We start from the raw sequence: 25443 nt of genomic DNA, 5'->3' as shown, positions 1-25443 counted from the left end.
GCATTCAACAGTGAGCTAAAATTCTATTCTTTTACTCCTCAAAACTTGCAGATTTAGCTCGGGGGTGGGGAGCAAAGAGGTAAAACATGTAAAATCATGTTACAACATCTGGTGCACTGTCACATTCTTTCTGCTCAGAAGTTGACCCTAAAATAGAGACCTCCCCACCCAGGAGCTGAGAGCTCAGTGACGCAGAGCATGGGAAGGACTTACCTCCGCAGGACAGCTCATCCTGCAGCAGAACAAGGTGGACTGGGCAAGAGCAGCGCGTGGTGCCGTCGCCCTTCACAATGCAAATGTGTGAGCAACCACCATTATCTTGAGAACAAGGGTGTTGTCCTGTGATTTTAAGAAAAGATGGACAGGTAGTACAACTGCAATCACACTTGCGAGGATAAGTAAATGAGATTCTGAGGGGTTGAGTTATCCCCTGCTCTCTCTCTCTCTTTTTTTTTTTTTTTTTTTTTTTAAATTTTCTCTCCTCCAAGTACACTACAGTAATTAGAGGAATCCGGAAAAAGCCTTGGATTTACTCTCCAAGAATTTGGTGAGCTCACTGACAAGAAATACCCACATCTTTTCAGACCTTTCAGTGATTTCTTTGCGCTCACAGGACTCCTTTCATTACTCCCTTCTTGATGGGAAGGACATTTCTAAAAACAACTCTGAAAAAGTTGTATTCAATTGTATTTTTTTTCCTTTACACACAAATAATTATCACACACATCAATAATTGTCTGTGATCTGATACACTGAGAATCATGCCACCTGGTCTCCTAAAGCAGTAAACAGTACTCAAACCATTTGCTTCTCATGTGGGGTAGAATTAGCACTCCAGCAAAAATGGAAGCATTAGTAAGAAAAGATACCTTGGATTCCATACTTAATTTTCTCTATCAAAGACCATTAAAAATATAAAGTTTCCAAATTTATGAATTCTGAAGCTTTCACACTGTCTTCAAAACTCAAATTAACATGCTCTAGTTAAATATGTCTCTTCATTTTAATGTTTAATAAGGACAACATACTTCTCTTGGAACTCCTGACAGATTTACTGAGATTAATAGCAAACAAAACTAGTAGTAGTCTGTGCTGATGCTTTAATTAAACATCCCCAGACGTTTTTCTACATATTTCTCGAAGGCATTCATCACAGCCTATTAACTAGGCCTATTTCCTCCATGAAGACAGCAGCTCCACTGCTTTAACCATCCAGCTCCCATTGTTTCAAGTGAGTGTATGTGGGGAAAGGTTATATCCTGAGCAAAAAGAAAACTTTTAGAAGTGCAGACATGTTCAACACATATTGTTATTTACTGCACACTTCCTTTGTGTAATGCATGTTGTTCTTCCATCATTTAGTTTCAATATGAGTTGCCCCTAACAAAAATTGTTCAGCTTGCCTTAAAGACCGTGCAGCCAGGGTGGCTTGTCCATGATACATTTACTGCTAGTAAAGGGCCATGAGAGCTGTGCTTGCCTAAATGGATTAAAGACCTGGCTTGTGTACCGCAGCCATAATCCAGAAAATCCTCTACTAGTGATAACAGGATATTTCCACTGTCCCAATACACAGTAAAATCCCAGGTACCTCTATGGGACTACCTACCAGCAAAGTTGTCACCAGCAAGGAATTGTGATGGGTGGTTTGTGGTAAATTTCATGTCCATTGCCAACTGCACTAAGGAAACAAACTTAATACCACCCTGGCAATATAACAGACACAAAACTATACCAACTTCTGGCCCCTTCAATCTGCCCTGATGTTGACCAGTGGCAAGGAAAATCAGGCTTCATCGCTCTTGGCCACTCCCTTTCTCCAGCCTCACAGGCACTGTTCTCACTTGCAAACAGGAATTACACTTACTGTATTCCTGAATGTTAAGCTCTTTCACAGCATGAATGTCACTAAGTTGTGCAATACGAGCTTGGACCTTTGTACGTCCTTCTCGACCAGTCATATCAATCTTTTCAATCATCTGCTGTTGCCTGTCAATCCAATACAGCCAGTTTTCAAATACAGTTAGTCCCACAGGTTGCAAGATATTAGAGTCTTCCAAAACAATTCGGTTAGCACCTGCAGAAAGAAAAGAGTAGTTTAGCTTAACTGGAATCAACCAAAATACTATCACAAATACTTTCTACACTGCTTACATCACTATTTTGATTACTTTTACACTATGAGATAATGATGTAAGACTGATGTTTTTCAGACAGATGACCATTTTTTTTTCTTTTTTTTTCATCAAGAAGTGTGTGTGCTTCAAATACATTTCCTATATTTAAAACGTGTCTGGAGTTGGGGGCCAACTCTCATAAGACCATCCAGTCTTTTATCAATGTGATGGTAATTGGTATTTCTTTTCATTCATCTATTCTTTTTTTTTTTTTTTTTTTGAGAGAGAGAGATTAACTGCTTTATCTTGGAATTCAGCAGGGGATAAGAAGATGGATTATTAGCTTGAGTTAACTAATGCAAGATTAAATCCAAGTGAAGACAAAGTACTTAGTAGTTTTCACCTGAATTATGAGATTAAGGTAAACATTTGACTTCTGACTTCATCATATTATTTTGTTTCAACTACATTATCTTCACAAAGGTTTTCATGCTAAATTAGGAACATTCTTTCCTTCCTAGTGAAGATTTAGTTTCCTTAGTTCCTTCAGCAATCATCAGTAGCAGCCAAGAGGCTTTGCACCTCTGGAAGTATTTGCTGACTTTTATGCTAGATTACCTACCACTAAATATATTCAAGATCAACTGTCACATGTCACAGTTAACACTCCATGTAAACAGAAGAGAGCCCACAGATATTTTAGAGGTAACATTATAGACTGTCCAAAGACAGTGAAGACTTTGTAACTCGTACACAAAAATATGTTATTCAAAACCTTAATCGTATGCTCATTAACACTCATATACTCAATGAAGTTTATCAAACTCTGAGCATAAAATTACTCACAAACATAAGGATTCGGCTTCAATTTTGTAATGCTAAAATAATATTACACAGTCCAAAATTAGGCCACAGCTTGAAAATTTACACATAAATCCTGGTATTTCAAATATCTGGGCTTACTGCTATGCTTATTTTTACTTTAAACTTAGCAGACAATGGCTTTGCATATGCTCATCCACAATAGCATTTCCAAGATGTTTTTAATATTTTTTCCTGGCTTGGCCCGTTGACAACTTCAATCAACAGTATGCCAATTAAGGGGACTTACAAACAAATTCAGCTACAAAAATGCATTTATCTTTATTTTACTGAATGCATAAAAAGCTCAGAAGTTAAGGAATGTTTCAAACATTTAGGAAGTAGTAACATCTTAAGCAGAACACAGAGATTAAAACTTTAATCCTCAGGTAAACTGGGCTCTCACCCACCAATTTGGAATAACACCAGCAATGATCTGATTAAGAAAAGATGTTGATGGGTTCTGAAGGAGGTTATACCCAGACTGATGTAGAAATTAATAGACTGAGTGATGCAAGTCAAACTAAAGAACTGCAACAGTCTATTAACCCCCATGAACATGAGTCACCTTATAGGGAAAAGGTAAGAAACTGCAACCTGCATCCTGAAGAGAAAAAAAGCTAAGCTGGGAAGAGGGGTATATGCAAAGACGATGGGAAAGAATATAATTAGAACTAAGTAAGACCTTGACCTACCCAAATGGAGTCTGTACACACCCTGCTCTACCATGCACATGTCAATCAGCATGACATTTTGCAAAATGCTCCTAAAGCTCCGAAGCTTAAAATTTTCACTCTATTGATGTCTTAATCATTCTTTTTAATATTTGTGACCAAGTGTAGCTGACCATTTCTGATTAAACCAAGACACTGAAATCCCTCCTTCCATAAACTAACAATAAAATCTGAAACTGGCTCATCAGGGTGCTAGCCCCCTTTATTGGGAATGTCAGATGAAAGGGAGATGTGATTAAGAGAAGCTTTGTCCCTGACATCACCATTCTCTTTCCAGCGATACCTTTCACAAAAAGACTTAAAAACAAACAAATAAATATAAAAACCAGGACACACCCTTAGCACATTCTATTTCCAAATAAAAGTGACTTAATTTCAGAAACATTAGACATTTCCAAATCACACTAATTATTCTGGAATAGAACAACTAATTTCCAAATAGTTTCCACAGTAGGGAGCTAATTCCAGTCATCTTTTCGTAAACAACCCCTTAATCGTGTTAAAAATCTGGTTAGCTTCAATAGGATCTCCCATTTGGGCAGCACAACTGAGACCTAACTGCATGCCTGAAGAACAGGGAGGAAGAGAGAGACTGAATCACATAAAAGGTATTCTCTCTCTCCTTCTCTTTATAGGTACTGACATCTATAGAGTGTATGAGCAGGAGATTGTGCATGTTTTAAAGAAGCTAACACATGCAGAAAAAAATACTCTGCTGGTCAGAAGAGCCTATTAATCAGCATTCCTAGGCACAGGAATGCATCTCTGCAGTTAGCAATTTATTGTGGTGATTATAGCAATCTATTTGCAGTGCAAAAGCCAAAAACAAGAGAGGTTTTGGAAAGATTTTTCTTCATGGTCATCAAAAAAGTTGTGAGCTGGTACTTCATGACATCAGTGATCCGACAGGCACTTTTTTTTTTTTTTAAAGTGGAATCATTAAAAAAAATGAACTAGAATTTAGATTCATCTCTTTCTCTGTGTCCTAATATCTGGCTGATAGCAGACAAAGATAGAAACAAAGAATGTATGATGTTCTGCTGCCCATAAATTTACTCATCCTGAATAGCCTAGAACATAACCCATATCACTCAGGCCGAGTACCCTCAGCAAGTTTGCAGACAAAACAAAACTGGAGTGGCTGATACACCAGACAGTTGTGCTGCCACCCAGACAGCTCGGACAGGCTCAATGAAAAAGCTGACAGGAACCTCATGAGGTTCAGCAAGGAGAAGTGCAAAGTTCTGCCCCACTAGTACATGCCTGGGGCCACCCAGCTGGAAAGCAGCTTGGCAGAAAGACATGGAAGTCCTGATGGACACCAAACCGAACATGAACCAGCAATGTGCCCTTGCCACAAAGAAGGCCAATAGTATCTTGGGCTACATTAGGCAAAGCATTGCCAACAGTTTGAGGGAGGTGATCCTTCCCTTCTGCTCTGCTCTTGTGAGGCCACACCCGGAGTACTACATCCAGCTCTGGGCTCCCCTGTACAAGAGAGACGTGGGCATACTGGAGAGAGTCCAAGGAGGGGCTGGGAAGATGATTAAGGGACTGGAACATCTCTCCTGTAAGAAAAGGCTGAGAGAGCTGGAACTGTTCAGCCTGAAAAAGAGAAGGCTCAAGTGAAATTTTATCAACATATACAAATACCTGAAGGGAAGGTGCAAAGAGAAACAAACAAAACAGAAACATCAGGAACCCTTCTGTGCTGTGCGGGTGACAGAGCACTGGCACAGGTTGCCCAGAGAGGTTGTAGAGTCTCCTCCTTGGAGATCTTCAGAAGCCACCAGGACATGGCCCTGGGCAGCCTGCTCTGGGTGGCCCTGCTTGGGCAGGGGAGTTGGACAAGAGGAGCTCCAGAGGTTTCTTCCAACCTCAGCCATTTCATGATCACATTTTTTGAAACAATTCACTAACTCTGCTATGTCCCGTGTTTTAAAATAGCAAACAGTCAGGGCATCACAGATCTTTAGTGATCTGTGGTGGGGCTGGACCTATTCCAGAGGAAGGAGAAATTCTGCCACTGACCCCCAGTAAGCAGCAGCGTGAGGGGGCATATACCCTATCACATAACAAAGAGATGGGCAGGTGTGTGATCAGCAACATCCAGCCCAACTCATAACACACTGAATTACTACCCAAGACACAAGAGACAGCTGGGCTGATCCAGCAACTTCGGGGCTGATCCAGCAACAGCATACAGATAGTAAATAGGAGACAACTGTCTCTCTCTTACCTAATCCAACTGCATGATTTTGCCTTTTCTCTTGCTCCAGTTCTGGTTGCTTGCTGGACTTTCTGCTGAACCAATTCAGCTTTTCAAACCAACAGAAAACAGTTCTCTATTTTTCTTCTTCTATATTGTTAGTTTCTTGTTTTGCTTATGTAGTTAGGAGAGCTGAATCAACTCATAGGGGAGGTCAGACAAGCAGCATAACCAACATTAAGGAGCAGACAGAGAATTACAAGACTGGAAGAAGGATTTTTTTTTTCCTTTTGAGAACAGGAAGATATTAAATCTTACTCTATCCTTCTCATATTATGACCCTAAAATAACAGACACATAAGTTACCTGCACACCTGTTTTAACTCTGTAGGAAAGATTTTTCCACTAATGGGAAACTTTGCTGATTGACAGATTATTGCACCAAAACCAATGCCTTTAACAACAAGCCTTCTCCACTCCCCTTTTCAAAACTGCTGCAATTTATTTGTGAACTGACTTTGGGAAACCACACAAAGGTCTTGCAGTGAGAAACTGAAGTAAATAGCATGTGTAGCAATTAATAATGCAAATCATAGATAGAGGCATGAGACTGTAAAAGCACACTGCATGAATCATGCACATTCCCTGGCTGGGAATTTAGGGAGCGATTAGAATCACAGTACAGACTGTTTATAGTAGGAAGGAAAAGACGACACCTTTCTCTGCATTCCCCCACACCCACACCACGCAAATGAATCACTGAATTAAAGTGCTACTCTACCTGAAAGGTCACTGCTTTCAATTCTTCGCAGGTCTGAATCAGCCCAGAACAACTTGCCTAGCTGGCTGTCAATAGCTAAGGCTATGGGCTTGCTCAAACCGCTGAAAAAAAGGACCTCTCGTTCAGTTCCATCCAATGCTGCTCTCTCAATTTTAGGAGACCTTTCCTGTAGGTTGGTGAAATACATGTATCTGGAATAGGAACAATTAGAGGAAAAGAAAGTTTATTTGATCTTTTTACATTTTCTCTATATGACCAAGACATCTTAACAAATGATGCCTTTATTCTGACAAACAGAAACCAGTCAGCACCAAGAAAACAGTTTGACCCTCAAGATCTTCAGCCTGAATTTCCCCACATCACTATTTCTGCTACATACCCTTTCTCTGGATTCACCACAATGGCTCTGGGCCGGTCTTGATCTCCTTTGAGCACCACTCCCATGGGTCTCCCATCCAGGCGTGTCACATTGATCACATTAGTAGCTTCACAGGTCCAGTAGATATAGCGGCTGTAGATGTCAATGCTCAGGTCATAAGGCTGCATGTCTAAGTTCTGGTTGGGAACTGGACTTGTCACAACAGTGAGGCTCTAAAAAGGAAAAAAAAACAACCCACAGAGGAACATTTAATCAGATCTAATGTGAGCAATTTTATTTGCTATGGATGTACCACATCAAACTATTTGCCAGGAAAGGAGGAGGCTATCAAAATATTTTCATAAAGCAGGAGACACCCAGGAACACTTTTCCTACCAACATCTTTGATTAGATATAGACACTTAGTCCTTACGGTTTGTTGGAATGGCAATCAAGTACATTGGTTGCAGCTCATAAGGTTTAGCAAGTTTGACCAAAAAGTCCAAATCGTCTCTACATTGAAGATTCGGGCTGAACCTCCCCTTTCTCCTCTGCTTTCTTCACAACCCTCAGTTCATTTTGGATAGACCCAAACCCAGAGCGCGTTAAGCACGCTACAACAGAAACACTTGCATAACCTCTAATTTCCATAGCTGCAGCTGAACAGATAAAAAAAACACCAGCAAAGTGAGGCCATATAGTGCTTGAAATTCTTGCCTCACTCTTCTCCACCATCACACTTGGGGGAAATAATATAAGGATGAATCATAAATGGGAAGGGAACTCTGATAACAGACAGAAGGACATCAGCTAACATAACAAAAAGACTTTAGAACATTTCCAGATAATAACTCTCTGCCCCAAAGTTCTTGTCTTCTACTGGCCTACACATCTGGAATTCTAATGCTCCCCCCCTTTTTTTTTAATTTTTTTTTTTTTTTTTTTAGAATGACACTGCATGGTCTGCTCATAGTGAGAGATGAGCCTAAATGACACCTTTCGTGACCTTGTCAAAAAGTCTGAAGAGGAATGATAACACTCAAAACACAGGCTGACAATCTTTTTGGAAGAAAAAGGATTCTCCCTACCCCCAAATTAAACTTCACTGGAAGATTTGCTTAACTTTCTTCTTTGGCTTGACACCTCTACGAAAGGGTGTGCCTAAAGCCTTGCATTTGTTTATTCTGCTGAAGCAGGCAAAAAAATCTGGTGCCTTTGACTTTGGAGTTTGGGATATTAAATTATTTAGAGATTCCAAAATTAAAACCATTGCTAAATTAAGCGTCAAGTCTGAAGGGCATTTCAACAGGATCCAACTAACACCACACTCACCACCAGAAACTACACGGAACATAGTACCTCTGTGTTGTCCATTTTAGTCTCCTGCTCCTCCCCCATTCAAAAAATGCAGGGGGAAAGTATGTATTTTAAGATGTGAAAATGCTCACAGCTAATCTCAATCACCTGTATTACCTTTGGCCTTCTGCCTCGTCCTACTTTTTTCGCATTCACTAAACTATTTCCCAAGCTTGCTTCATCTCTTACAGGTCACTAGTTTCAACCCCCACAACCCAGTGGAGGGTCTCTTCAGCTCTCTTCCTATCCCCACCAGAACCCGGGAGACTTTAGACAAAGCCGTGCACTCACAGAGTCCCAGCCTCTCCGTTTCAGAGTCAACGCTCCTATGCCCTGCTCATTTGTATCTTTGCTGTCATTCTTTTGACACACTCATTTTCTCCTAAGAACCTTCCCTTCCACATTTCATGTCTTTCACACAGGAGTTTGTAACAGTACCCAGCCAAAAGACAGGGTTGAGCAAATATTGCACCGAGGACTAAAGTATCTTTAGCTGAGGCCTTAGTTTTCTGTGTTTCATTTCCTGCTGCATCTCCCAGATTACAGCAAAAAGACTCCAGAAACTCCAGATGCCACCTGTTGTGCCAAGTGACAGCTAGTAATCTATAGGAAATCTGTATATCTAAATCATTCACATACAACCATACACTTGGGTACAGAGCATCTTTTAGTAACTCCGGCGCCCACAGGATACCTGGCTGCCATCTTCCTGTGCCTTCCTAATGATGTTCTGCCGAGAATCAATCCAATACAGCTGTTTATCCAGGGGGTCGTAGTCGATGGCTCGAACATTTCTGAGACTATGTATAGGGAGTATGATATCTGGGCTCTGCTGTTCATCTATCACCATGCGATTAATTGCATTCTTCTGACTGAACAAAAGAAAGGTTGTAGGAGCTTGATGGATTAAAAAAAGGAGGGGGAAAGGGTTACACGCAGCAATAACATTGAGTATTTTTATGTTTAATAACAGCATATAAAACACAGACAGTACCTAGTATTTAATTCCCTTTATCTTCCTTTGAAAACAAAAACAAAAACCCAAGCAGAACAACAACAACAAAAAACAAATCCAAAACAACAGGCACAAAAAAAACAAACTTCTGATCAGTTTGGAAAGCCTTTCAAATGACCTCTTTCTACTATAAAAGTCTGAGTCTGGATATGACTAGCAAAGATAATTTTGTAAGTTGCAAGACTAGTGAACGTGAAGACTTCTGTCAAAATTACTTCAGTGGTCAGCTGTGACTCTCAAGGAACTGACAATTTTCTAAAGGGGTCCCAGGAAAACACAATTCCACTATTTTGAAGTTGAACTTTTTGCTAGGTACGTTTCTATGTGCAGAATTAACTGAGCAAAAACCAACACTGACTCCTTATTTAGGCATCACAGGGTACAGAAAGTGCCATTAGAATGGCTCAGTCCTGTTCCTGCTAATCCTCTTTCTGCCAGCACCAGAATGGAACAAGTAATTCGTAGGAAAATGTCTTAGATGTGTGTAGGCTGTTGTTGTGTTTTTGTTTTTAAAAAAAAAAGAACACCTTTTCACTCTTCTCAGATTTGTCTGTCTTGCTTATTTCTAGGTGCTTATCTAGGAATGCTGACCTGCAGTAAGAAAGATATCAGATGTTCTGCTTTGGTTTTCCAGATGTTCAGCAAAAACTTCCTGGATAAAAGACAGTTTTTCTTATAAATTCCATCAAATATCAAAAAATAAGACTTCCACACCCTGTTAAGCTGTAATTTACCAGCTACATCTCACAGAAAGCACACAAGGCAAATGCGTTTAATACTTCTTTAAAAAGAAATTATCCCTGTATTATATAGCTGGGTCAGAAGTGAGTGGAAGTAGTTAAAACATTTCCCCTTTTCACAGCATTCTTTTCAATAATAGTCTTCCTGCAACCACTGCTGTGCACAACACAGCACAAGAGCCAGCAGCCAGAAATGCAGCTTACAGCTTCCCTGAAGTCTGCATAATCAATTTACTATAGCACAAATCTGGAGAGATTAGCAGCGGGACACTGCACTCATTCAATCCAGCCTGTAAAACAGGTAAGGCTGTACCTTGGAAAGGGGACGTAGGCAAAAGCCTTCCCAGAGAACATCATCACCTCTCGTTGTTATTTTAGGCATACACTTTGAACATTTCTCTGCTGCTATGAAGAAAAAAAAAAGTGCGTGGGGGGAAGTTTCCTTGGCAACTAACACTCAATCCTAACTTCCTATAACAATCAGGCCTGATTGTAAGGTATGTTTGCTTTCTGGAAAACCTGTATTTCTCCTCCAAATGTTTCTCCAATAATTTTGGAGAAAGACTTTTTCTACTTAGCTCTAAACTGTAAAAGAAAACCAAAAAAAGCAAACCAAAATTTATACTGTTATATACAGCAAAATAATAGACTCAGAAGACATCAGTATTCTTATCAAGCAATTAAGAGACTAATGCCAAGGTAAAAGAAAAAAAAAAAAGAAAAGCTTAAGATAAAACAGTGCAGGCAAATATACTGTAATAAACACCTAAAATCTTTTCCATCTTTTCCCCAAAGAGGCCCTCTCACTGTTTTCCTGGCTTCCAACATTGAATTGATGACTTATAATAAAAAGTAACAGCAAAATTTCCCCCTTTGAGTCCCCACATCTCTGAAACAGTACCAATTTGAGAAATCACTTCATAGTCTTCATCATTCTACCTCCCAATAGTCACATATTTTAACTGTATTTTTGGAAGGCAAATGGAACATAACGAGAATGTCTCCTGTGTAACATGCATTCAAACTTCATAGCACTTGGTAGGTCTGATGAGATAACAGATCTAGTCAGGGCAGTGTGTCCGTCCCGTAATTAAACCAATCTATGCACACATGAGCAGGGTGATCCAGAAGGGAGGATCTGGCCTCTAGACAGGGCTTGGGCTAATAATAATGTTCTGGAATATATAAGCAAGTAAAACAGGCAAGAGAAAGTTAAAATGATTCATGCTCTAATTATAATGGCCAAGAGAAAAATTAAATTATAAGTAGAGAAGCCTAAGACTCCAATTACTTACAAATGAGAAACTGGAAAGTTACCAGGTTTGAACACGACAGAAGGAAAACTCCTAATACCTCATGAAAGACCAAAACATGCTGCAGGGAGACATTCTGTTTGCTCGCAACTGTTTCCTGTATTTTTCTTCTTCCTTTCCTATTTTTCTCCTCCTTTGTAAAGAGAGCATTTTCACAGGAAAACATGACCTTTTATCAATTTGCTACTTGTTCTCCACTGGAAGTCAAATTCCTCCACCTACAACATCACAGTAACCACTAGAGTGGTGCCAGCTGTGCTTCTAACCTTCAGAAAGGTGTGAGAACATTCAAGTACAAAAATCCAGCTGCCAGGCAAGCATCCTTTGTAAAAAAACAGAAAGAAAGAGCGCAGGACACACAATGGGGGGATACAGAAGACTTTTCCAAAAAGCATGATTTTCAAAAAATTCCATGAGATGGCATTCATGGAGCAGGCTACCCTGCTTTTGGCTTTAAAACAACAGTTGGATCTCTCTACTTGGGCATAATGCAGACAAGATACAATCTGTCTCTCTGTACCGTGAATCTCTTAACCCACTGACTAATCTGAATGACACCAGTGGAAATCAGCCATCCAGTATGCCTGCCAAAATTATGAGTGCTTCACTGGCAACCAGTTATTGAGAGATGGATAAATTATTTGGTTAGAAACCAATTACACACAGCCTGAGGGGCCTTGTGGTTCATATTCTGTACAACAATAAAGAAAAATGGGGCTTGGCTACACTGAGATCAGAAATGTGAAGTGCTGTGGAGGCAGTGGAGCTGAGCTGAGCCTCACTGAGCAAGAAACACCTTTGGGGGTATGAGTGACCCACCACAGCATCTCCTCTGCCAGCAAACAGAACTACTACAGAATTAAATCTTGACCCACCTAAAGGCTATGCGAAGTCCAGAGTCTACACAATCTATCACATACCTTTTACATCAGGCAAGATTAGAAATAAAGAAAAATTAATAAGCAACTAAGCACTTGAGGAATGCTGTCAGACAGATAATGAAAACAAAAGCACTTCCAGCTTTCTTACTTACACAAATTTAGCTCGTTGAGTCACTGACAAGATTCATTAGAGCTGTTTTTGTCTATTTTCCTGAGATATTGGTCTGTTGCAAGATTTTTTTTTTTCCTTTTAATACCTATCTTCTCAAGTCAGTAGGATTTTAGTACTACACAATTATATTGTAAAATACATATTTTTATTGCAATCTCTATCCAGTCAAATACCCTGCTTTGTACTGAGAAAAGGCGGGTAGGGTACCAAATATTTTTTAAATACATGCTCAGTATTAAAAATAGAAACTAGATTTAACTTGGCCTATCAGAAAAGCAAGCCTGACCATCTCATGTAAAAACAAAACTCGTTTTTCCTGCGAGTACCATGCTTGTATCTGTCAGTAAACACATCTGTGACTGTATTTCATTTTCCTTCGTTATGGCTTACCACTACAAGTCCTGTTGTCAGCGTTCAAGGAGTAGTGAGCTGGGCACCCACAGACAAAACCACCGACAGGGACTGCTAAGCAGAGATGAGAGCAGTGACCATTACTAGAGGCACACTCATTCCAGCCTGCCTGCCTGGAGGAATGGAAGACCAAGATGTCCATAACATAATCCAAATGCCCTTGGATGATAGTTCTGTTCTGGCCACTGGTCTTGTTGGCTCGTTCAATGCTACGCCGGCTCCAGTCTGTCCAGTAAATGTAATCCTGATACTGAGTCAGGCCAAATGGGTGAGGCAGGTCATCAGCTATAATCTCACGGTCAAGGCCTGTTTCCAAAAAAGAAAAAAAAAAAAGGACAGAAAAAGCAGAATTATTTGGGGACAAAATGGATGCTGGTTAATGCTTTAGACTTGTCTCCTTCACAGAAAGGCTAAAACGTGATTACTTTAAAAGTTACTGTTTCATTGCTACAGAAGTAAATTATAAAGCAATGCTCAATATTCAAAAGGTCATCTTGAAGTCTCAGAGCCTACCACAGAACAGTGCTAATCCTGCTTGTGGTTCACAGAACAGAACATATTCTATTAAAGAAAGAAAAAAAAGCTGCAGTTTTGAAACTTATCAGGGTTCTTAGAAAGATTATCCTTTCCCTCCTCCCTGCAAGGAACAGGAGCACACTGAAGGAGATAGTGTCAAGATCCCACGTTCCCAATTCAGCATCTCTGGAACCACACTTGGGTCTCTGCCCATTGCTTACAGGGACAGAATTGTTATGAGCTTAATAAGATTCTACATTGTATTATGAGAAAAATTAAATGTACAAGGTTAAACTAATCAGTCTCTGGAATGCCTTAACAGGATGGAACAGTCTGAAGCTCAAGGTAGGAAACAGTTAATAGTGTACGCTGGGGGAAGGTTAAGAGACCTTACAAAGAAGAATATGGAGCAGGAGGGGAGGTGGGAGGAGATTTCAACCACATTGATTTCAACAATTTAATTACCATGGGGTAATTAAATGCTGTCTAGTCACAGAAAATGAATGGGAGATTATGAAGCAAGAAGTCACTCCCTCTTTACACAGGGAGGAGGAGAATGCACAGCCCTGTGCTTTGCTATCATTAGCCACAGGCACAGGAAAGATGAAACTCTAATTCTGTGTCCCGTTCCACAGTACACAGGAGACCGCTGAGCCAGATTCAACAGCACACCAAAAATGCATGAGGCTGAAGAAAAGCTTTTATATTACATATAATTCCTAGTAATGCATTTTCCTGTTTTGATCATCTTCTAGCTTTGTTCCACTATTGCTAATGTACTGTTTAAAGTAGACAAATTCCTTTAGCCTTATATTTAAGCTAGTAAAAAAACTAATCTGAATAATCTGGCACACAACAAGGCAGTCCACTCCTGCGGGTGCAGAGATGTCATAAACATGATACTGGGCAAACCTGATAGGGTGCGGGTCTGCAGCACACTACCCCTGGGAGAATGAAAGAATAATATATTCCACCTCTATTAAGCTTTAAGAAGCAGCTTATAAAAATTATACAGATCCTTGTGTGACAGAGAGCACCCCTGTACTAGCCAAGAAAGCTCCTTTGCATGCAGAATACTAGGAAAAATGCCTGAACCCTGAGGATACCAACAAAGATTAAAAACCAAATTGTATTAAATTACATTGTGGAAACAGTCCAATATGCTGTTGTTACCTTGGCTTTCTCTTTACCTTTCTACAGATGAAGTGTTTGTTATGTATTTGCCAACACACTTTGGAGCAGCAAAATAAGAGTCTCCAAAACGCTGAAAGTTGACAGCTTTGTCCTGCATTTAACTGAAAACATGTACAGCTTGTATAATTTTAACTTTGTGAGCAACTGCATTACTTACAAGAAAACCGAGCCCTCACTAAATACTTTGTTGCATTAACATAAATTATAGAAGCAAATAGTAGAGGTGTGTAAGTTTGGAAAAAATCTGTTTTTTGCCTTAAGACGTGTATCTTTGCATTATTCGAGCAATAATTTGCCACAGGGTAGTGTGAAAGAGCAGCAGTATCCCTGTGAGGCTGCCCAGGGCTCTGGAACTCACCTAGCATGTTGGAGGATTCTATCAGGTTGGTATCGAGGTCAGTCCAGTACAGTCGTCTTTTAGCATAATCAATAGTTAGGCCGTTAGCACGTCCCACATTCGGTACAAGAGTAGTCCGCTCACTGCCATCCATAGCAGCTCTATCAATCTTCGGCTTACCACCCCATTCAGTCCAGTACATAAACCTGAATAAAAGTCCAAAAAACCAAACATCCACATTTATCCAAAAGAAAACTCAAGGGAAAAAAATTCAGATCACAAACAAACATCCTTAGAAAGGGTATGAGAAAACAAGAGTTGTAAATGTGAGCATTTATTAGGTTCCATTACACTAAATATGTTTGGTTCTTTTTTTTTCAAAATACAAGCAATGAAATGAGTCAGGTTTCCTCAAAATTCTTCCAACATTATTTTTTCCACTTGGAGATGGATTTTCAATAGCAAGTTTTGTATGAAAAAACTTCAATCTTAACTAATGCATGCGCATCAGTTAGGAGGCAAAAGGCTGGCTGTTGGGCACATTCACTTATTTGACTATTTAAGCAAAGTACTTTCCATGGCACTTGGTTTCTGGTTTTATTTCACTGTCCATCAAATGAAGGAATAAAAAAAGATAGAAATGCATAATATTTCTGTTAATACGTGCGCCATTGCTCAACTCCATGCAACTATGTCAATCAGCTATGTAACAGCACATTATATTTCAGCTGAGGGCAGAGTAACACAACACTGTAGAGCATTTCCACTGAAACAGAAGTACAAACTCTTGCATATTCACATGACAATTTATGACCCATTTGGCAGAAGCAAGAACTTGTGCATGCGTACCTTTTCTTTAGGCACTGTACAGTAGAGAGGGATGTATAATTGACATTTGGTGTCAAGTAATTAGATGCTTCTTCCAAAATTTAAAGCCAATACCATTTTTAAAATGAGACATAGATAGCCATTGTTAACTTCTTTAGTAACTTTAGTAACAAATACCCATGAAATTCCTTTAATTTCAACCAATCACACACTGTAAGCTTTTCTTTAGACACCAGGAATACTTAGTAATTTTCATTTCTAATATGTAAAAATTCTGCAAGTTGTGTATAGCACGAACGTGTGTGTTAGAATTGTCCCAGTGGTATCAGTGCCATGAAAATGTCCTTATAAGCTACAATGACATGGCTCAGCTGTAGAACAAGTGAAGACACAGGTAGTTTGGCCCAAATTTAAACTAATTTTGTTCTGACTGCAGTGAAGAGACAAAAACATTTAATTATACCAATCTTTGAAAAAAACTGTTCCCAGCATAAAACTCGAATAATCCATAGCAACCTTTTGCTCCAACTGAATAGCTGGATCTAGCAATCTGGTCTCAAATGCTCTTTGATGTATGATTCCAGGCAATCCCTGACACATCAGGGCTGAACTCCATCTGTGTCCTCCACTGTGGGGACTGCAGAACTTCGTTCAACTAAGCATGAAGACAACAGTTTCCATCACCTTGTTGAAATGAAGCAGGAGGAATGTGTCTGCAAGGTGCTGAGTTTTTTTCAGCATTCCTGTAACTCTTGCAGTGTCACTGGCAACTGAGATAATTTCATAGCACTTGAAAATGAAATCCTCATATTTGTAAAATAATGCTTTATGTTCCTTCATTTCTAAAATAAGGATAATATAATACTGATATAACCTCAAAAAGGTTTTGCAGTGATTAGTTAATGTCTAATAAGCATTTCATGGTAGAAGAGCTATTTCAGAAGCTAAATAGTTTTACTTTGCTGCCTTGCCTCCCCCCCACCCCTTTTCCTCCCCCTGCTTACTGCCCTACTTTCAGTATTATACTTGAGTACAGCTGAAAAGTTTCTTCTCAGGAAATCTTTCTTTTTGGTGATAGGTATGTATAATTATTTCCATTGTTTCTCTGCCTTTGCTTTCCTTGTCCACACCAAAAAAAAAATAGGCTCCCTTATCTGAAAAAAAACCAAACAACTTTTCCCTTATTCTCAGACAGTAAGCTTCACTCCCCCTATTCTCAAGTTAAATCATTTAATACCTTTAATACCTTTATTGGACCGTAATTTGTTAAAAAAACAAACAAAAAAACAACCCACACAAAAACCTACACCACTCATTTTTAAAAGGGCAAATATTTTCTTTTCAATGCTATGCCCCTTTTCTAGTTAATGAATTCCATAAACCTAAGACTACTTTGATTCTGTGATTAATTAAAAAACTATATATAAATCTCTTTTTAATGAGCTTCTCTGATTTTTTGTACAATATTCTCAATGATTATTCAGGACATTAAGAGCATATTCCTTCAGCCCTCATATTATAAATTACCAGGTTATATTCCCCAGCTCAATTCTCTCAGGATTTATATGCAACGCCTAACTAACATGCCCTAGAGGAAGCATTAGGATGTTGTTTTCAATGTTCATAAACATAAAATTAAATCAGCAAGTTACCCCTCAGCAGGGTCCAATGCCAGTGCCCGGGGACTGTCAAGATCTTTCCACACCAACACTTGTCGATGCTGTCCATCCAGCTTTGACACTTCTATGCGATTTGTTCCAGTATCAGCCCAATACAAGTTCTTTCCCAGCCAATCTACAGCCATGCCTTCAGGGTAATCCAAGCCAAACTCTACAACATGTTCCAGTGCACTGCCATTCATAAATGCCCTGCTGATGGTCTGTGGGGATGCAAAGATACACAGGCAAATTAGAAATTTTACCAGTCTGTCATTGGGCTGGTTGTTTTCTTTGTTGCATTTTAAACACTTTCAGATTTTAGGCATCTCGTAGGAAAGAGAAGCATACAATATGCTACTTATTTGCAAGGCAAACAATACTGCTATTCAGAAGTAATAATTTACTGTATTCTATGAGAGTATTCTGTGTCAATTACAGTAGCGTTTCCCTGGGGAAATAAATGGGATAACTAGTCTGGTTCAATTAAGCAGTCTACATGTCAAAGTGACTTTAATAACTTGGTGCCAACTTTGAGGGGGAAATATTTTGGCTCTCCCAGGACTATACAAAAGCATTGATGCTATAGCACAGAACAATATTTAAAGCAGAATGAGAAAGTTTGGGATAGAACAACAAATAGAAGAAAACAAGCTAACAGCTGATTAGCTCAGTACTTCAAGTGCTTCAGTACTGATGGCTTAATTTAATTTCAGTAAGCATAATTTCTTCTTGGACTTTTTTTCAAAAAAACTTCCTATACCTCTCACCATCATGGATCAGCCTGAGACAGCAAATACAGCCAGAATTAGGTTTTAGTAATGCATTAGAGCTTAGGCATTCTGTGATTTACTATGACAAATTATAAGTCTGAAAGTAAAGGACTAATGTTAATAAAAAATTCTGTTTTGCAAACTTGGGCTCCCTTTCTTTGTCCTTAATATTGCCCTCTGCACACACCTGTCATATTCCTAACATGCAAGAAGTTAACTCAAAGTTTGATTTTTGGTTTACTTCCCAGTTCGGATGCTATTTGCTAATTATGCCAGTTTGTGACAGCACGTCAGGGAAATTTCTTAGTCTTCATTTTTATCACTCATAAAAACTGATGAGGGGATCCTTGTTTTATTTTTATTTCAAACAGTTCGAATGAATACTATACCTAAATAGTTCAGCCAAGTCACCTCTCTCAAACTAACTTAAACAATTTGTTTTTAACTTTTATGATTCTTCAGTTGTAAAGGTCCAAGAGTTATTGTTTGCATGGGTCTCACAATCCCAGAACGGCCAAGGTTGGAAGGGACCTCTGAAGATCATCTAGTCCAACCCCCCTGCCGAGCAGGATAACCTAGAGCACATTGCACAGGAGAATTTCTCAACCCAATTGCAGAAAACTTTATTTTATTAACAACTAATTTTTGGTGTTCACAATTCTGACTACATCTACAGTCCACAAAAACCAAAGTGAATAACTAGACTCGCTGAGAAGAGAGATAGAAGACAGATTTCTGTCACTCCATCAGCCACACCACACTTAAACATCTACCTTCAACCTTTTTTTTTTTTTTTTTTGATTTGTTAGTCTAGAGCCTAGACCTGGTTTACAAAGCCTGTGACTTGTAATGTGTCTCACATGCAGTAGCTATGTGAGTTAATGAACAGGTAAGACCTATTTCCACTTCCTGACACAAAACATGGCTTCTACCCATTAAATGTATTTGACAAAACAACTGTCATCCCCAAAGCCACCTGACCCTTGGCATTCCACTCAGCTTTCTGCCAAAAAGCTTTATTTTTGCAAACTTCTCCTTTATATGAAAATGTACACATTAGATTTAAATTATTTGCATGAGAGAATACTGCTAGTATAGTGAAAATATATGCCTTTCGTAGATAGGACCAGTTCTTCTACCTATCTCTTGAATCTTGTAAACCATATTTGTTAATCCATTCTTAACTATCTCAAGAATCTTACAACAACTGTATAGCCAGCACAGAATAACTGGAAATATCTTCCATCTCTACCTTCAATGAAATGTCAGTCCAGTATATTCGATTATCTGTCACATCAAAATCTAGAGCAGAAGCTTCCTTAACTCCAGTGAGTGGAATAGCAACATTGTTGTTGTTCGTTTCTAAAGAGATTCGTCTGATGTCTGCTCTCCGGGAAAACAGCAGGAAAGCCTCTGGGACAATGCAGGTCTTCATATCATTGATGAGCTCCAAGCCTATGGGGCAAGCGCAGCGAAGGCCTTGTGGTCTGTACAGACAAAGATGGCTGCAACCGCCATTATCCTCTGCACATGGGTTTGTACCTAAGCACGCAACAAAAGCAAAAGCAATCATTACGAACTGACTTCATTTGGAAGATGAAGTCATTCCTCACATCTATCAACAAATATGAGGCCTTTAAGAAATACATACAATTTTTCACCTTTTGTTCTCTGAATTAATTAATTCTTGTTTCCCCTAGTTCTTTGGAGGGATGTTACTCTACATGGCTGGAAAGCCTGCACTTCTTTCCCTGATCCCATAAAACAAACCCAGCAATAGGGGATGGGATCTGGACTCCAACAACTGTAGGTGATCCTGATTAACAACACAAGTGCTGAAGGGAAGGGAAGTACATAAGAAAGCAAACAAAAGTTCTGTCACCTTTCACAGTACACTGGTCCAGTTACATACTGCAATTGTGTTCCTAGAGATGGAAAATTTTAAGATTATTTTCTTGTAGGTCCCCTTCCAGTGCCTAATGTGGGTCTACAAGAAAGCTGGAAAGGGACTTTTTTCACAAGGGCATGTCATGGTAGGCCAATGGGTAATGGTTTTAAAGTGGAAGATGGTAGATTTAGATATAAGGAAGAAATTCCTCACTCAGAGGGTGGTGAGGCACGAGAACAGGTTGCCCAGAGAAACTGCAGATGCCCCATCCCTGGAGATGTTCAAGGCAAGGTTGGATGAGGCCCTGGGCAACCTGTTCCCGTGGTGTCCTAGCCCATGGAAGGGGGGCTAGAACTAGATAGTCTTTAAGGTCCCTTCTAATCAAAGCCATTATACAATTTTCACATCCATTTAACGGCCTCTTTTCTCCAAGATGCTAGTAAAGCAGCTCTTTGCAATACTAAGATGTGTACTTGCACATGCTGGAAATCCACCCACCATTACCAAGCTCAGTTAGCCATACAGCTGAAAAGAGGGCTGTTTTTAAAACACACGTGCCTTTGGGCACTTTAATGTGGTAGTAGCAATGCAGATACATGTCAACTACATTTAACTAATTCCCTGGGATACAATCCAGACATGGCAGCAAGAAACTGCAAGCCCTATACACAAAGCAGGATATTCAGGGAATGTGATGAGTTTGGTGATGCCACAGCTCTGCTCCTACCAGTGTTTTGGAAGCCAATTTAAAGCTAGATCCTGCACGTTTATTCCATAGACACCACAGGACAAAAGTACTTCTAGTTATTTTTAAAGATGATTTTGCAGTATTCATATGAAAAGCACTGAACAGTCTAACAGGCGCATTCTTAGCTTTCGCAAACCGATGTTCAGATCGCAGGATGAAAATCTGCTACAGCTGCAGTTTCATAAACAGCTAGGCTAATCTAATAGCTGGCTGTTAAAAAGAGAAGTCCTCATTTTCCTTGATTCTTCTTCTCTTCTTATTGGATCCAGGGTTGTCTCGAACCTATGAGATACTCCAATTACCTAAGCAGCAGAAAATTACCTATTTTTGGGGTGCTTGTTTGTTTTCCACCTTGTTATTCTGCCAAGTTAGAGAACTGAAGGACCTCACAAAATACCTACCCCATGCCATTGAACTGCAGTTATTAGGTGAAAAACTGGATTCTGCCCATTTCTAAAAATCTGACCTGGTATAAAGTGATATCTGTAGAAGAGCACTGCTGAAATTTCTTATTTTATTTTACCAGCCTTATTTGCATTCTCACTCACCAATTATCTGGAGGACATTTGTAGCTTTGAGGCCCATTAGATCAGGCAGTTGATCTATGATGATCTCTCTTTCTGCTGTTCTTTTATGCACGCGTTCAATACTGCGTCTTTGCCAGTCTGTCCAATAAACATAGTCTCCCAGCAACGTGAATCCAAAGATATGAGGCAGCTTGTCCTCCACCAGAACTCTTCTCCCAGTTCCATCAGCATTCATGACCTATGGATACACATGAACACAAACATTTCCATGTATACAGAATAATTCTGTTGCTATTTATCAGTGATTAATTACCTGCTCCACATTTAGACCTTAAACTCCAAAATAATCTTCTACCCACTGAAGTGCTATCAATGTTACACAGCAATCTAATAAAACAAGACTAGTTTAACAGGTAGTTATTTTAAAAGCCATGGAGGATCCCTTATGCATAGCCTTACATACTAAGGCTATTCTCATAAGCAGATCATAATGTGAAATAATAACACACCACTCCTTATGTTTGCTTTATGAACTATATTATGTGTGCCTGTTACACATTGTCTCTCTCTTTCATTTCTGACTTACCTCTCTTGGCTCAGTTTTAAATGGGAGATGCTGTGTTTTACACAAATGAAGACAAGCTTACAATGTTAGGGAGTCCTAGCTCAGCATCTTGTAGTCCACAGTCCCTCCCAAATGAGCTTTGTCCAGGTTACAGATAGCAATAAGAGGAGGCCCCACAAATTCTGGGAGGCAAATAGGAAGATCTATAGAATCATACTCCCAAATCTAAACAAAGAACCAGTTTTACATTCTTCACAATTAAGTTCAGTGTTTTTTGTACTAGAAGGAACACTAATACTCTGTAAATAATTGCATGCCTTTGATCAAGACACTTGAATTCACTGTGTCATTTTCCTGTATTGCTAGAAAGAAGTAATACCTAACTTCCTCAAAGAGGCACCAAAAGGATTAATTAAACATAGGTATGCATGTTCAAGTGATCAAGTACCTTATGAATGCCAAGTATTATTATAAAAAGTGCCATATTGAAGAGTTATATTTTGAGAAGCTTAAAAATGATTCAGCACTGCAGTTTTATAGGATTACTAAGGAGGATATATAGAAGAGTTCCTTCTGAAGTATTTCTACTTGTTTTAATTTTATAGGAAACATTTTAGCATGCATGCATGTATACTACCCTTCCAAAAAAAAAAAAAAGGAAAAAGAAAAAGAACCCCTTATTGTAAGAACTTCCCAAAGCAATGTGATTCACAAAATTCAAACCAAATATTCAAAGTAGCATACTAATCCCTGAAACATTAACACACCCTTCCAACATCCCAAGGATGTTCAAGTTAAGGACTGAAAAAGGATGACTTACTAAACTGCTGTTTTCAGATCCCTCTCTTACCCTTACCTTGGTGGAATTGGATAGTCATAGACAAGTCTGTATGATTACTCATTCTTCCCATGGCTCAAATACAAAGACTTGTACAATAACAACCTTCAGGATCAATGGCTTAATAACTTGGCTAGATGGATGATGTTTCGCGGACAGGAGAATTTCCTAGCATATAAGAAATGAGAAGGCTAGCTCGGAGAGCACCCCCCTACCTTTGCCTATCAGAGAACAGATGGGGAGTGAGGAAAGGAATAGAGAAACAGAAGTGCAACCCATACCTTTCTCTCCACATGGCATAATGTGCAGATTATTAAAATAAACTATTTTAAAGTTTACTTAAAAAGTGGAAGAAAATGTTATAATCTTCAGAATAATTAAATTCTGCCTTAAATCTGTGTTCTGTCAAACTTGTAGACGCTATTACATTTACTCTCAGTATGTTAGAATGGGAACCAAATCTTTATAAGCACAATTCCTACAGAAATATGAAAGAGCTCTGCGTGCTTGTTGGTTTGTAGGAATAAGCTCCATGCTGACTGTTTTAAAAAAGCTTATAATTATGTTGTGGAATTGGCTTACCAAAAAATCTTCGGTCTAGTAGTATATGCAGCAAACTTCTACACATGCACTAATGCACATGCTTCACAAAAAATAAGACAAGCATTACTTGGTGAAACTTTTTTTTCCTGCGTTCTCACTAATATCCTTTCGAGAGTCAAGCACAGTACTTGGCAGCTTCACTTTGTACTAGGGTGCGTTTACCATCCTAAAGCTGCAGCTTGTCCTTTACACTGATAACCAATTCCAAACACAGCTTTTCCTATCACAGATTGTTTAGCTGGGCTCAGAGCCCAGCATAATTGCCTAATTTCTGGACTTCCTTTTGAAAACAAGCTCTGCTCTTCCATTTATTCTACTTCAGAAATTTTCAGCATCTGCTGGCTCTCTCTCATTTCCTAGCAGCATGCCTCTTGTGTTCTGTTTTGATAAATGAGGTTGCTAAACAACAGAGTAATGGTTAACTTTAGAACCAGGGACCCAGATTTAACATCCATAAGGTAACCCATAAGTTATAGTGCATAACCCCACTGTCTCTTTAAGAAACCATCACTACCACCAAGCAAAACTGTTGATCCCCTTTGCCTACCATCCCTTTCTAACCACAACACACCTCTTAAATTTCTGGGATGACTTGTTTCCCCTTCCCCCTTAAGCTACTGAGACAAGCCACTTGCTTGCAACTAATTAATATATGGCAATTAGTGCTTGCTAAGCAAACCAAACAGCTATGTGGAACTGATGGATGTTGCAAAGCTGACTGAAAACACAGTAATAACCAGCAAAATATCACTACCACAAAGCACTATCTTTAGCTACTACACTTTTTGCCTTGTACTTATAAAAAGAATAAACTTCTGTATTTATGGGGTGTTTAACTACCAGTTAAAAGAATTAGCTGGAAGGCATGTAGTATGAGGTGAACTTTCTCTGGTAAACTTTAAATAAGCTTCATCTTATTCTGAAAATCAGGAAAAGAGGAGGAAGGACTTAAATATTAACTATCTGCTTATATTAAATTTTTGTTTTGCCACATACAGGTTATTTTGAAAGCCAACTTTATACCAGCTAGACCAAACAGATGCTTATGTGAAAATACTTACACATACCTGCTGCCCTTCTGTCACTGCAATCTTACCTGATATCACACATCTGTGTGATATTATTTAATACAAACATCTGTTCACTAGCAGCTGGGTACCACCATAGTAATTTTTTCATGGCACCATGCTGTCTACACTCACTTTGGCTGTATTTTTTTGAATAGAATCTCATCAATAGGCTACAGAACCAAACAGCCTGGTGTAAGGCAGACGGAAAGTGACAAGGGATATAGGGATGACACATAAAACAAACATATATAATAAATGACACAGATAAAAAGACACAATCAGTAATCAATGCATTCCAAAGAAATTCAGCACAATCTTCCTATGGACTGAAAATCAGGTGACAACCGAGTCCCAGCTGATACTGCTTTATGTATTCATTCCCTTTCTCTGGCCCAGATGGATCAGGTGACTACAGTGAAGCATAGCACCACTGAATCCCCCTGTGAGAAACCCACCTTCTACTGTAAGGCAGTGCCTCCAGTGGTTTATGCTGCTGTAACCACAATGTGGTGTGGGTTTCACATTCTGAATACTGCAAACCACAGTGAGAATATAGACTACAACAGGAAACAAATGTGGCATAACCACAAACACTACCTTTACTGAAAGAGTGAGAAGCTCCACAAAAAAAGTTAAATGAAATACAAAAATTAAACAGCCTCAGAAAAATGTCAAACAGCCTGCTTGTAGGATAAGAGTTTTGTTTATCCTAGAACAATAATGAATACAAACCTATGGCCTCAAAAATGCAACATATTCAGATAGATGAATTGGTGCTGAAAATGTGGTCATATTTTAAGATGCTGTATTTAACAGTCAATACTAATGATAAAAAATCTTTGAAGCATTGTTTCTATATTAAAGCTACAGACTGGATTGCAAAGCGGTATTTTCTAAGGGTCTTTCTTGCTGCCAGATACCCTGGATTCAATTCACTCTTGAATGCTAGTAGT

At 39.1% G+C, this 25443-nt stretch overlaps 1 protein-coding gene across 1 annotated transcript in view; it reads right to left on the bottom strand.

Annotated features, from left to right (window-relative positions):
• The window catches only part of LRP6 (LDL receptor related protein 6), a 127050-nt gene that overhangs the window by 15963 nt on the left and 85644 nt on the right, over positions 1–25443 (bottom strand). The window contains exons 8-17 of the mRNA XM_040545023.1: positions 21436–21652; positions 19504–19793; positions 17476–17702; positions 15017–15201; positions 12928–13254; positions 9111–9313; positions 7082–7293; positions 6703–6893; positions 1868–2077; positions 214–339 (exon numbers count right to left, since the gene is read on the bottom strand). Of these exons, the coding sequence (XP_040400957.1) occupies positions 214–339; positions 1868–2077; positions 6703–6893; positions 7082–7293; positions 9111–9313; positions 12928–13254; positions 15017–15201; positions 17476–17702; positions 19504–19793; positions 21436–21652 (2188 nt within the window). The remainder of the gene's footprint in view (positions 1–213; positions 340–1867; positions 2078–6702; positions 6894–7081; positions 7294–9110; positions 9314–12927; positions 13255–15016; positions 15202–17475; positions 17703–19503; positions 19794–21435; positions 21653–25443) is intronic.

Source organism: Cygnus olor, chromosome 1, assembly GCF_009769625.2.
Source record: "Cygnus olor isolate bCygOlo1 chromosome 1, bCygOlo1.pri.v2, whole genome shotgun sequence".
In the NCBI taxonomy this organism is placed as follows: domain Eukaryota; kingdom Metazoa; phylum Chordata; class Aves; order Anseriformes; family Anatidae; genus Cygnus; species Cygnus olor.
Note: the sequence above shows the minus strand (reverse complement) of the source record. Positions and strands in the feature narration are given on the sequence as shown.